A 14,275-nucleotide genomic window follows, 5' to 3' on the forward strand; every position below is an offset into this window, starting at 1 on the left:
TTTTGGAATGCATTGATTCAGAATCACACGGAAAAATGAGTTTTTATTAAGAAAATAGACAATTCATGCAATAACAAAGCATACGATAGTATAAAAATCAAAACTATTTTCCCATAGGAAAACAAAAAATAACGTATATTTTTAGTGAGTAGGTATTCATCGAGCATACTCCCACTATAAACTATTTTCTAGTTTTCTGGCCGGCAAAGAGCCAGAGAATCACAACTACAACAAATTATGGTGAAGTTATCTTGATTTTCCATATAATTTGAGAGAACATCCGAGAACTTCACCATAAACGAAATACAAACAGATTCCTTGTTTCTCTGCGGGCCAACAATCACATATACATTACCTTAGGGCAAAGTTCTTCCGAGGTTTCTCATCAAATGAGAAACTTGAGCAGAACTTTGCCCTATTCGAGTAAATTTACATTCTCTGACGTGAAGAGAGTCATAGAAATACACAAGTATTAACTTATGGTGAAGTTTTCTGGACTTCCTTCCTCATCTGAGAGACATCCAGATAACTTCATCATAAACGAATTACAGACAAGTTCTCTCGCTGTTTGCAGGACAAATACCACAAATTCATTACACTATTGAAGAGTTGTTCCGAGGTTTCTCATTCGATGAGAAACCTCGGAAAAAATTTGCTCTAGTGGAATAAATTTACCTCCCCTAACACACAAATGATCAGATATAACAAGCACAGATTTTTAAGGTATAGCTTTGTTGAAAACCTTTCAACGAATGAGAAAGTTAGGAAAAACTCTACCTTATAAGATCAACTATAGAATTCATAGCTCTTTGAATACTAGGAAACATTAATGCAGTAGTTTAAGGCAAAGTTTTTCCGAGATCTACGAAGGATAGAGAGATCTCGGAAGAACTTTGCTCTGCACAAGTAATTTCAGAATCTATGGTCCTCTAAGGACCAGAGGACGGTAATGTAAAAGAATGATGTCAATAGCAGATAAATAATAGCCTTAGAAGTTCAATACGTGCACAGTTTGACTACATTGCCCTAGTAGTTAGACTGTACAGGTATTGTACTTCTGGCCTAAAAAATCCTCATTGAAGACAATAGGTAGAAACTCAAATTGTTGATAAATATCCCAAAATATCATAAGAGAGCCCATTATTGTTACCTGGCTCCTTCCTGGCTTTCAAAGTCTGTAAACGAGAAGTCTTGGCTCTTGTGGTAATTGCTTCCAAGAGGTTTACTCAATTCGAGTAAAACTATAAACCCTGTAACTGACATGTACTTCCTTGAATGGGCATTAAAAGTAATTTAACCTAACGAATAGTAACATGACTCTCGTAAACGAAAAAGAGAATTTGACGCAGTCAAATCCTCTCTCTCAAAAAGTGGACTTTACATGGCAAATTTCAAATGCATGTAAGGTCCACTTTGATCAGTTTCAGGATGGAATTGGAGGCCATGAGGTACTGACATTGCATCAGTATCTCATAGCCTCCAATCCCTTCAAAAAATGGGAGAAACTTTGGTCGAATAATTTAACATTCGGCCAAAGTTTCTCCCATAATTAATGAGAATGAAAGGGTAAGAGGCATATAGGGTCACTATATACCTCTTACCCTTTCATTTTCATTTGGAGGTCAACAAACCCGGAGTTAATTGCAAACAATTAACTCCAAATTTGTTTATGTTAAGGAAGGAATTGGAGGGTAAGAGGTACATAGTATGAATATGTACCTCTTACCCTGCAATTCCTTCTAGAAAGTTCCAAAACTTTGGGTTAATTGCAAACTATTAACCCAAAGTTTTGGAACTTTCAAGTGGAGATGGAAGGCTTTGGGGTATATATTAATATAATATACCTCAAAGCCTTCCATCTCCACTACAAATGGAGAAACTTTGTCCGAATAGTTTAACATTCGGACAAAGTTTCTCCCATCTTTCAATGTAATTGCTACCTGTGAGGTACTGACTTGAAGTCAGTGCTTCACAGGTAGCAATATCCAAAAATTTAAAAACATTTTATCAGTTCGTTAGAGAACTAGAGCCTCCTAGGTACTGAACCAGAATCAGTGCCTAGGGGACTCTAGTGATCTATATAAATCTGAGAAACTTTGAGGAAATTGTTCGACATTTCCTCAAAGTTTCTCAGCAATTTAGCGAGGAATGTTCGTTATCGTGTAGATATTTATAATATATACATGATAACAAACATTCCCCGCTAAAAGATGTAAAATCTTATAAGAAATAATTGCAAAAGAATAACAAATTGCAACAAATTTTATATGAAACTGAACCTTATGAGGTAGTGATTCAAGATCACCGCCTCATAAGATTCAGTTTCAATCTCAAGTATCTCAAAAGTAAGGCTCTATTTTTTGCCATGTAAAGTGTCACTTTACTGTCAAGCCGTTTTTATCGTTTTCGTTTACAACATGACCACTATTTTGATGACTAAGAAATGTAATTCATCAAATTGGCAGTTCGATGAATAATACCATGCAATCAACAACTGGTTTGTTACAATTTGGCTTGATTCATCAAATTGGCGGTTTGATGAACCGAATATTGTAATCCAGACTAGGTCAGTTACAATTTGGCTTGATTCATCAAATTGGCGGTTTGATGAACCGAATATTGTAATCCAGACTAGGTCAGTTGCTTGTTGGTCATAGATAATAATGACACCTTTCAGTTTTTGTTAAACATCTCAATTATCCCGCCAAAAATTATTGGGTCTAAATTGGTTTTTATTATTATTATTTTCAGAAACAAACTAACTTGTTTTTTAGGAATTTATCATTCATAAAGTCTTTATGATATATTTTCAACTTATAATGAATATGAAATTATAATTGTTATTTTGAAAAAAAATTATTCATGATCAATTCATGATTTAACCATTTCCTTCAAATTAGGAGAGCATATTCAAATATAATCGCTCATTAAAATCAATTTTTATGTTTTTTTTTAAATCGAAATTATCTCATCATAAACCATGCAAACTGACTATTTGTTCTTATCACCATGTTACCAATATCAGAATTGTCTTTACAGCCAAAATTTCGCTCGATAAAAGTCCATCCAATAGTGAGATAATTGAGCAACGAACATTTTTCCATATCACAAAAAACCTCCCCAGAATAAGGGTACTTTTTTTTATCAAAATATGAAAAAAAAAACTAGGCGGTGTTTTATAGGTCCTCAAGGAAGAATGGAAGCACAAGAAACTCGTATTTCGCCTAGCCTTTGTGAAGAGGTCACACTTGTAGCAGTTAGTGAAGAAAATGAATTCTTGTTGGAAAATTGAGAAGATATTAATTTTTATCACTTTTCGAAACTTCAATGGGGAGAAGCTTCCTAAACTTTTTAATCCCATAAATATGGTCATTATCTGGAATAAAGAGTTAAGCGTCATATGTCACTTTTTGTACTAAGGAAACATCGACTTTATGCGTTATGACTTTTCGATGAGGAAACAAGTGTTCACGTATTATAAACTTCCTTATTCCAATAAACCAACCCTAAACATAATTAATTCTAAGAATGATAATGGTCTCTTTTCTATGATAACCAAATCAATTTGGTTATCATAGTAAAGCACCAAAAACTGGAATAGGAATAACCGCGTTTAAACAGGAATAGGCAATATGGAAACTAGAGAAGACTCAACTGATTTTTTAAGCAAATCTTCTTTCTGATTCAAATCTGCTTTGCTCATCATTGTATATTACTGCATTTTTATTAAGATACTTTAATGCATGATCAATGTACATCATTCTTTTAGCAATTTTTTAAATTCATTCTGCTAATTACGTTGAATTTTGTTCAAAAGATATCGTAATTCCATAATTTAATACGTAAAATGTTATTGAATAACTCTGATTATTCCTTTACATGCAAAATGAGTGTGTTCTTTTTTACATTTTTACTCATATTAGATCAAATTTAACCTGATTTTATACTATTAACACTTATTTTAGAGGGGATATACTTAAATCTCTATTGTTTTAATAAAAACTTAAAAAAAAATATAAAAATTTTCAAAAATGTTAAAATATACTAGCTTTCAAAGAAAGCAAGTCATTTTATAAGGAAGACATTATATGTTTAGGAAGGAAATTCCGTGTAATAACCAAAATAGGAAAGAATATTCAATCATTATGAAAGAACTCTATTCTAACAATTTGTGAGACATATATCTTTATAGCGACATAGTTGCAATTCATGTTTTATCCCCTTTCCTTCATTGATTTTAATTAATGCATTCATTCACTGAATATGCATGCTCAAAATCGAACATTTGCCTTACTAATCAACGGACAATGAATGTTTAAAAATGATTAGTATTGAAAAGTAGCTGGAATTTCAGTGTTGTTTTGTATATTTATTCCAAGTGCAAATTTAAATAAAATATACTTATTCAAAGTGCAATGTTTACAAACAATCAATCAATAAAAGTCACATCTTTTTTTCACTGGAAAAAAAAATGATATTTTTTTATAAAGATAAGTATTTAATTACAATAGTACGAATTTAATTTTTAGACTGAAGTTTATTCATTGTTACCGTTTTTAGTCTAAGTTTCTAGGAAATGAGTATTTTATTTTGCAAGATAAAGTTCTTCGATAAAATTAGCATGAAAAATCTTCTTTCGTATAAGAGTAATAATAAGTTTCCGCAAATCTTATTGAGAATAGTACGAGAATTTTGTTTGAAATTTAAATTTTGCATAAATAAAGAATGGATGCAAGAATTTTCCAATTCCATTTTGTTAGAGTTGATTCGTGATTCCATATTGTCGATTCCTATTCCTGTTTTTGGTGCTTTACTATGATAACCAAATTGATTTGGTTATCATAGAAAAGAGACCATTATCATTCTTAGAATTAATTATGTTTAGGGTTGGTTTATTGGAATAAGGAAGTTTATAATACGTGAACACTTGTTTCCTCATCGAAAAGTCATAACGCATAAAGTCGATGTTTCCTTAGTACAAAAAGTGACATATGACGCTTTTCAATAACCTTTGCATTTCCAGAATTTCCAAGGCGACTTTTACGTCTGACGAATAAAGTAACATCAAGAGCACGTGCTAATGCTGTGCTAGTAACAACCTTGCCGAAGCTTCCACTTGCACCAATAATGAGAATCTTGTTCAATGCACTCATTAATAAAAATGATTAAGGATACCCTTACGTGTCAGATTTTTTGCGCATACGAAGAAGTCATGCTAGACATGAGCTATAAACCTGAAATTTTAGCAACATATTTAAAACTTTTTAAACTACAATACACTTTAATATTCAAGAACAAAAATATTCTTTTTAGAAATTACATAATTATTTTATGTGAAATCTATATAAAAACATATTTTGCGAGCGTAACTTTTTTCTTTATAAGCACCTTATATGACTGATAAACTGTGAAGGCACATAATTGTTAATTCATAGAGTTGATATGTTTCCAAAATTGAGAGGAAATTTGAAAATTGAATACCCTTTCAATTCAATTTTCAAAAGATATCAGCTCCTTCAATAATTGAAGGACGATTTTGATCATTTGCTCTTAAAACAAGTATGCCATGGAGAAAAAAGTTACGCTCGCAAATCTGAAATATAACTATCATATAAAAAAATTAAATTTCTAATTTTTTACTCTATAGATATTATTGGCCACTTGTGTAATGCATAAAAGTTTATGTCATATGCATACATTTGGAAGTATGGGAGACGAGGGAAATTACTTCTATGAGGCACTAGGATTTTTAAAAATTTCTCTATCAGACTCACTATTCAATTTCTCGAAAATTAAAAAAAATCAATAATAGCTAAAATGTATTATGCATAACAAATTTTAATGTTACACGGTATTTTTTGAACTTCATGACATGAATTTTCTTTATATTTTTTTTTTTTTTGGATTTTCTATGATTTATGCGATAGGCTGGAACAACATTGTAAGTGCAATGATATCATTTATAGAGAAATCTAAAACTTCAGCATTCAGAACTCGCAACCACAAAAATATTCATTTGCTAAGTAAGTAAAGTTGATTAAGTTCGACACTTAGCTTTTATACGTAAAACCAAGTGTGTATTGTTATTTCTTGTTAAATTATTGAGAAAAAAATAAATTGTAAGAGAAACGATACTGATTATTGAAATAATATTGAGGGTAGCTGCAGATTTCTTCATTAACATGCCGGAAATTTGTTAATCTTGGTTTTCTATCATAAAATCTGTCGAAGAATCTAAAAACGGAGATATGAAATAGAGATCATGTAAATCTAGAGTATCCTGTCAGAAAAATAGACTAAGCATGTAACCCTTTTTTGGTCATAAACACTTTTTACCACTTAGTCATACAGATGATCATTAAATTTAAACGAGCACTTTTTGTCAGAATTTATTCTTTTACAAAGACAGAAGATTTTAGTATTATTTAATATTAGTGCTGTAGCAAAATTCAAAAAACGGTGAAAATTCAGTGAATTTGTGAATTCACATTTTTTTTTCGACATTTTTCTTGATATATCCATGCACATTAAGAACACAGCTTTGATACGCTTAAAAAAGCATATTTCATATGAAATTGTTAAAGAAATAAACAATTTATATAAAAATTGCACTTATGGGCAGTTTAGATATATAATTTATATATAACATATATACAAATCCATAGACAAAGTGCAATAACTACAATGTTGTAGAAAATTACAGCAGAAATACTGACTTTTTGAAGGATAATAAGAATTCTTCTAAATGTTGTATTTTTATAATTTGATTGATTTTTTTTTACTATTTCATTAATCTTTTATGAATAATAATTATTTTTAATATATGTGCTATTAAAATTTCAAATTTTGACTAATATATCTAAGTTATCTGAACGAAACATTTAGAAAATATCATACTTACATTGAAATAGCAAGTAGAGCATATTAATAGCAAGTTTCTTGGCTTTATATCTATCATCTATTGTTGTTTGATCAAACAAAATTCACTCTATTATATGGTGTCAATTAATTAAAACAATTTTTAATAGTTATTTATTTAGTGCGAATAAGTGCAAACTCATAAATGAATAACTTAATAGTAGAAATGAATTATCTGATATAAATCTCACATTTTGTCCATCAGAAATACTTTAATTGCATACGCATAACTATTAGTAATACGTCTGGAGTGTCAATTAATAACAATCCCACAACAAGTAAAATTCAGATTTTTATTAAACTTATTTTTTCCTAAAAGTTTTCTCAAATTACTATATATACATATGTGGATAAAATAATAGTAATATTGTAAAAAATTAGATAATTTTTTTTATTTGAGAACCTCTCAAAAGTTCATTCAATTTATCAATTGTTTCAGTTTGATGTATATTCATTTCTGGAGCCTAAAACTTTAGCAATCATGACAATATCATATTCTCTTTCTAACTACGCAATGTAAGGGTATCCTTAACTCTTTATTCCAGATAATGACCATATTTATGGGATTAAAAAGTTTAGGAAGCTTCTCCCCAATAAAACATCCTCTATAAAAATTTAGAGCTCGCCATAATTTTACAATAGATTTGAGATTGGCAAAATTGGCATGTGTGGATGGCAAAATTGGCATTTGACAATTTTGTCATTGAATTCGGTTTTTATTGAATTGAAATAATTTTCACTCATAATTTCTCAATGCTTGCTCTATTAGGTTTTGCATATCGTGCAAGAATTGATCGAAGCTATGATTATAGAGCTGGAGACGTATGTGTTTCTCAATGCCACAGTAGAGATAGAACATACTCACACTGCATTACAAAGTGTAATCGCACTTCTTATCATCTTGAATTTGATGAAAGATGCTGGAAGAAAGACACTATCAAGTGCGAACGATTTGGAAGAGAAGATGACGTCCCACAAGCAAACTGCCCAACAGGATGCTTAGTTCCAATGTATTCTAGTTGCACAGATAAGTCAGCCCCACATTACACCTGTGTGACATCATGCATGAAAGAAGTCAGATACAAATCGGAATGCGACAATCTTCCATCAGGCAAAACGAAATGCGTATATTGGAAACCAATTTACAGTGAGTCAAAACCAAGATATGATTTCGATAATGCGAAATCAATAACAAAGTTTGTTGTTTAAGTATCGAAGAGAATCAATACTTTAAAAACTAGTTCTTGATTCAGGAATTTAATGTTTTTTATTTTTTATTGTTTCAAGTAGTCGATTATAGCTGAAAACATAGAATTGCAAGGTATGTAAAAAAAATTAAAGTAAAACTGTTCTTCGAGCCCTAGCACAAGCCATTTACGAACATAAATGTATTCTTCACAACCAAATCATTTGGTAAACAGGGCTTGACTTTCCAAAAATAGTTTTTTTGTATCAATTTTGGAACTTGGACGTAGAGATAACAAGATTTCGGCTAGAATCCACTCCTTTTGACTTATAAATAAATTGCCTTTGGACATTATAAACTTTGTTTTCTGAAACTAATTAAAATCTCCAAATTGTTTTGTAAAACTCTAATAAATTTGATTTTTGTACAAACTACATGCAATAGCAGGACCCGGACATTTGATTACATGAGTTGAAAATTTAAAATTTTGATAGATTCTTTGCTCCAAATTCTATAATGATAAAAAAAAGTGACCTAAAATGGAGGAAGAAAATCTTGTTACATATGCCGTACTTGATAGGTTTATTGATACGTCAATAGCTGAACAATACGCCAACTCTGCATTTCCAGAGCAAGTCGCTCGTGAAAATGCAGATATGACACTCCATTCTTGCGATGAAAACTTTTTCAAAGGATTATTCGATAAAGCATGTACTCAAACACAAAACCAATCAATTATATACAACTATGGTAAGTTTGTCAGACCGCAACCAAAAAGATCGGGAAAACGTATTATTTTAATCTATAATCAAGTGTTAAAATTCAATTTAGATTTCAGAATTTTCGGTCATACAAGAGCAATAGCACATTTTACGTTTGATTCTACAGGTGAATTCCTCATTACAGGTTCAGAAGACAGTCAATTAAAAGTTTGGCATCTCCCATCTCTCAGTATTGTTTATACTATGAAAGGCCATGAAGAAGGTCTTAAATCATTTGATGTTTCGCCAGACAGAAAGCTAATTGCATCAATTTCTACTGATCAATCGATACGACTTTGGAAATTCGATAATGGTGCGGCCGTTGCGATGATATATATTGCCGAGACCGGTCCATTAGTTGCCATCAAATTCTCTCCATGCGGAAGATTCCTTGTTTGCGCTTCAGATTCAGGTTTAGTCAGAATCTTTCAGATATCTCAGCTTATCCCTAAGCTAGACCAAATTAAAAAACAAATACATGACGGTATCCAATTCTTTAGTTGCCCAGATACTTTAACATATTTCAATAATTACGATCCAATGATATTTTTACAGAATACGCCAGTACCATTCAGACAACCACAACTACGCGAATGCATTCACTGCGTTGCATACTCTCCAGGTGGCAATTTCGTTGCATTTGGTCTTGAATCGGGAAATGTCATTGTTACAGCCATAGAAACCAGCCGAACATGGCGCTTCTATGCCCATACCAATGCCTGCGATGGCATTTACTTCTACAAGAACAATTTCCACCAAATCTTAACATGGACCAACAAAGGTGGCGAAGTTAAGGTCTGGAACCTCCAAAACAAGGTTAAACAAGTCACATCCTTCTCAGTGCGCTTCCAGCAGAGCCGTTCTCACATCATTGACGTTGAAGTTTCATGCGATGAATCATTAATTTTTTGTGTCACCGCACAAATGATATTTGCATGGAACTTGGACTCCCAGAACTCCCTCCTCCACATAGAAGGCCTCAGTCAAGTCGTATCCGTCTCTGCACATCCAATAATTCCGACGGTTTTTGCGGTTGCAATGAAAGGCAAAATTTTAATTGCAGATGCTATTAAAAGCAACAAACCGATCAGGTCTCTTGACATTCCATTCGAAACACCCAAACTTAACAGAGCGCAGTGGACACCCGATGGCCTAGGAATCATTGCTGTCGATGCAGGAGGCGGATATTATCATTTTAAAGCCGCTGATGTTGCTGCTTGTCGACAGATCCCAACTTTCTTCCCAAGCGACTTCCTGGCAAGCGAATGGGTACCTGGTGTGGGTCAGATAGAAGAGGAGACAAAGAAACACACACATTTGTCTCCTAGAAACACAATTATCGATTCTGACAAAGTTATTCGTTGCAATGATTACAAACCTGTAAAAATTTTGAATGAAAACACGGTTTTCCCTCCGGAAGTGATGTCCGCGTGGATAACGGAAGAGAAGTGGCTGACGGAGAACGCAGATACAAGCCACGATGAACAGGAAATTGTTGTTCCAGTGCAAAAACCTGTTCAACAGAAACCAACTTACGAATCTGATGGAGAAGAAGGTCCTTTGCCTGGAACTGGTTACGGACCAAAGAAGAAGAGGAGAGATAATGACGGTGACTTCGTAGATAATTGATTTTTCTTTTCTTTATTTTTTAATATATAATTTTTTTTTTCTTTATGTTCTTATCTTTTTTAAAATAAAAATACTTTGTATAAGTAATTTCCTTTTTTACACATTTAATATTAATATCTAGTTTGGAAAAATTACTAAAAAATTTTGGAAAGTTCATTGCCTTTACATTTTAACGCTAGAACAATATAGTGAAACCAATTCCACAATATCTAATAAGTCAGTGTGGGGTTAGCATGGAAAAAATTAAGATATTGTAAGATTTTTCCAACTTTGCAAACATATATATTATAGTTGGAGAAGATATATATGCTTCTGATCTATATTTCACATCTAAATACGATCGGCAGCAAAGTTTGTCTATAGATTTCCCACTCGTTTCTGAAAAAGAAGTTCAAGAAAATGAAACGAATCATATATTTTTATTTCATGAGGACTTTTCACTCATCAAATTGTTTAGAAAAGTCGAATTGATCCGACGGCAAAAAGTGCAACAAATTGACAAAGATTTTAGCTAGATTTATAAAAGTGACAATCTGCATGCAAACGAGGCATTCACGTCGTAGGAGTAATTACATACCCGAAGACGTGTCGATTGAAGAAATCGAACAAATGTTCAAGCAGAACGATGAGTTCGATAAGAAAAACAAGCATGTGCATGTTGATCCACTAATTTATGCGGATTATGTCGATGATTCAACAAATTTGTATGATATCGAAAAGAGATTTCAACTTCTTGAAATGCGACAAAGAAATGGAGAGAACGTATCAGATGCTGCAAGAAAAGTTTATCTCGAACTTTCAAATCCATCAGAGATCCACGATATTGATGGATGGCTCGATACATCAGGTGGTGTATTATGGGATGAAATTGCTTCCGATGATGATGTTGACTTTGATGAAAATATGTTTGATGATGACGACGAAGGTGGCTTAGAATCCAGAGATAAAGGCAAAAATAGAGGTAAGCGTATCAAAATTTCCACATTTTCAGACATATTCCATGTAGAACGCTTCGGTTTGATGATAGAACGTTGGCCGATTCGTAAATTAGCCAGAACTACACCAATTCCTGCAGAAGGCTTACAGCAAATAGTTTCTGAAACTAAAATGAAGAATTTCATTGAAATTAGACATGAAAAATTCAAACCATTATCAAATCCAAATAATTACGTCACTTATCCAAAAATTACAGGTGAAATTGTCAAAAAGCAATTACATAGAATCAATATCGATGGGTTTGTTATCGATCCACCCATAGGAATTAACATGGATCAAGATGAATTAGCAGATTTTCTTACAGCCTTGATTAGTTGTGGCGAAAACCCTTATATTATTATTTGGTCTGATCCAGATACCTTAGTTGATATTATTGACGCTGCAAATAAAGCATCTCTTAAACATTGCGATTCTGTAGCTGTAGAATTGTTCGATGGATTAATGGAACCAATCACATTACGTACGAAACATGGATTTCCACAGCATTCAAGGATGCTTCTGATGTTCCGCGCATTTGATGCAGAAAGAAGCAGTCTTGCGCAGCAAAGAATAAGAGACACAGGTTGGGGACTTGTTTATCCAAATGGGAAGAGCCACGGAAGGCTCGGAATGCCTACAGTCCCTCATGAGATTCTCGAAACTATGCTTCCTGCAAAAAGAAGGCAAAGAAGCTTTGTTGAAATATGGCCAAGTAGATTTCATTTAAGAGAGAATTGGATTTCAATAGATGAAAAATAATTTTTAATAATTTTTTTATAAATATATGTTAAAAACTTTTTTTAAAAATACTATTTTAATCATAATGGATATCTTTTCACTATTTTAAAGAAAAGGTACATTCACTGGGCGATAACAGTAATTCGGGACGGGACCCAGATAAATTAACACCCCATTTTAACATTTTTAAAACGCATTTCTATTATAATTAAATATGCTTCACAGCATTAAAATTGAAAAATAAGACTTTTAAAAATTATCTAATTTATCTGCTGAAGAACTAGAAAATTTCATATATTGTAAGAGAATCATCAATTGTTCAGATGGTGTTTAATATCACGGTATCAATACAACTGGAATATATACTTTATTCATCTAGTTCTATGATGATTTATAGCCTCATGAATTTTTAAAATTTTGTCAAAAATAGTGAATGTACCTTTTTTAAAGAAAGGGAACTCATATGAACATTTCTCAATAAACGTTATTTAAAACATTTTTAAGACTAATACTAGAACTTATATATTTGAAAATTAGAGAATAAGTCTTTTAAACAAGTATTTAGAAATGACAACAACAAAATAAAACCAAAGATGACCAAATATATCATTTTTATGATAAAATTAATTATCTTGCAATTACTATTCTGTAAATCCATTTTTGAGAAGAATTTCAATAATATTTTGTTTATTGAAATCTTTTGCAAATTGGAGAGGAGTTTTGCCACAATAGTTTTTGGCATTTTTATCTATATTTGGTTGAGAACTAAGATATTCACAAACATCAGCTTGGTTAAAAAATATAGCAAAATCAAGTGGTGTATTATCGCAATTAGTTTTTTCATTAATATCGATGTATTTTAGAGCAAATTTAACACCTGCGAGATTTCCTCTTAAAGAGAATGAAAAATTGTTTGTTTGGCTATATTTCTACTTCTCATATCAGCGCCATTATTAAATAAATGCTTCACAAGACATAAATTATTCCGCCACGCTGCTTCACAAATCATATTATATCCATTTTCATTGCAAACATCAGAATATTTTTCATCAACTGAATACTTGATTGCTGAGATATCACCTTCATTAGATGCCTTTTCAATGATTTCATAAATATGATTAAAATTATCTTTCGTCTTTCTCAGTCCTCCGAATTTTCTCATGTTTTCATATGTATTTTCATTGATTTCATGCTCTTTGATATTTGAAATTTCGAATTTAGTGGTAGTTTCTCTACTAAAGTAATTTATGTTGGAGAGTTGGAGTTTTGGCGCAGTTATCTCTGGTTTATTAATGTAGCTTGTGTTAGAAAGTGCAAGATTGTGAGGAATTTGAGACCGATTAAGGAGTGCACGCTCAAAAACCTCCGTTGAGATAGATTCTAAACCATGTTTAACTGAAAAGTTTTTGATGGATTTGATAGAATCATTACTGCAAAATTCAACTCTGACATAGCCAAGAATAGAGAAGAATGAATTATCAAATTCACTCAATGAATCTTCATTTGATATTTTAAGAGATTCTGATATCAAAACACTCTCAAAAAAGTCATATCCATATCTTTGGATAGTTTTGATCTTATATTCTTCTTGTAGATTAAACATTCTTGATGCAAAGAACGAAATACACTCGTTAATCTTATTTTGATCGTTTTGAACACTTGCATAATCGAAGATATCATAAAGGTTTTCTTCGTTGATTTCTTGATATGTTGACTTAACATATTCACAAAATATGTTTGTCAAATATTCGATACCGAATGCGCTGCTAAATTCGAATAAATCCCGATTGTGTGCTCGATCATTTTCAAACCTGAGAACACCTGTTTTGAAAAATTCCGAAATGATGTCTATTGTATTGTTGCATGATAGATTCAAATATTTTCTCACTGATTTTATTGAACTGTCGCGTAAATATTCATCATGAACGAGTTTGGAAATCATAATTGAGACGTCCTTTGATAATTCTATTCTCTCGTTATTAACATAGAATGAAAAAGGTTCTTTACCTTTAATATCATTACCCCTCTCGATCACCAGAAACTTTCTTGTGAACATATTCATTTTTTT

At 31.9% G+C, this 14,275-nt stretch overlaps 5 protein-coding genes across 5 annotated transcripts, besides 4 other annotated features; 3 read left to right on the top strand and 2 right to left on the bottom strand.

The window, feature by feature from the left end:
• Positions 1-1,427: 1,427 nt before the first annotated feature.
• Positions 1,428-1,983: a mobile genetic element.
• Positions 1,984-2,687: 704 nt separating this feature from the next.
• Positions 2,688-3,122: a mobile genetic element.
• A 970-nt stretch (positions 3,123-4,092) lies between these two features.
• TVAGG3_0581450 (NAD(P)H-binding) lies at positions 4,093-5,234 on the bottom strand (the record flags this gene model as incomplete). The annotated part of the gene is made up of 1 exon (XM_001579643.1): positions 4,947-5,153. The coding sequence occupies one exon, from the start codon at positions 5,151-5,153 to the stop codon at positions 4,947-4,949; it is 207 nt and encodes a 68-aa protein (XP_001579693.1).
• Positions 5,235-7,671: 2,437 nt separating this feature from the next.
• Positions 7,672-8,127, top strand: TVAGG3_0581460 (uncharacterized protein; the record flags this gene model as incomplete). Its single annotated transcript, XM_001579644.1, has 1 exon — positions 7,672-8,127. The coding sequence occupies one exon, from the start codon at positions 7,672-7,674 to the stop codon at positions 8,125-8,127; it is 456 nt and encodes a 151-aa protein (XP_001579694.1).
• Positions 8,128-8,619: 492 nt separating this feature from the next.
• Positions 8,620-10,555, top strand: TVAGG3_0581470 (regulation of cell shape; the record flags this gene model as incomplete). Its single annotated transcript, XM_001579645.1, has 1 exon — positions 8,644-10,494. One exon carries the CDS (start codon positions 8,644-8,646, stop codon positions 10,492-10,494), a length of 1,851 nt encoding a protein of 616 aa, XP_001579695.1.
• Positions 10,556-11,010: 455 nt separating this feature from the next.
• TVAGG3_0581480 (uncharacterized protein) lies at positions 11,011-12,264 on the top strand (the record flags this gene model as incomplete). Its single annotated transcript, XM_001579646.2, has 1 exon — positions 11,104-12,228. One exon carries the CDS (start codon positions 11,104-11,106, stop codon positions 12,226-12,228), a length of 1,125 nt encoding a protein of 374 aa, XP_001579696.1.
• A 55-nt stretch (positions 12,265-12,319) lies between these two features.
• Positions 12,320-12,349: a mobile genetic element.
• Positions 12,350-12,434: 85 nt separating this feature from the next.
• Positions 12,435-12,653: a mobile genetic element.
• Positions 12,654-12,759: 106 nt separating this feature from the next.
• On the bottom strand, positions 12,760-14,269 carry TVAGG3_0581510 (protein ubiquitination; the record flags this gene model as incomplete). The annotated part of the gene is made up of 1 exon (XM_001579647.1): positions 13,100-14,269. The coding sequence occupies one exon, from the start codon at positions 14,267-14,269 to the stop codon at positions 13,100-13,102; it is 1,170 nt and encodes a 389-aa protein (XP_001579697.1).
• Positions 14,270-14,275: the final 6 nt, after the last annotated feature.

Source organism: Trichomonas vaginalis, chromosome II (assembly GCF_026262505.1).
Source record: "Trichomonas vaginalis G3 chromosome II, whole genome shotgun sequence".
NCBI lineage: Eukaryota > Parabasalia > Trichomonadida > Trichomonadidae > Trichomonas > Trichomonas vaginalis.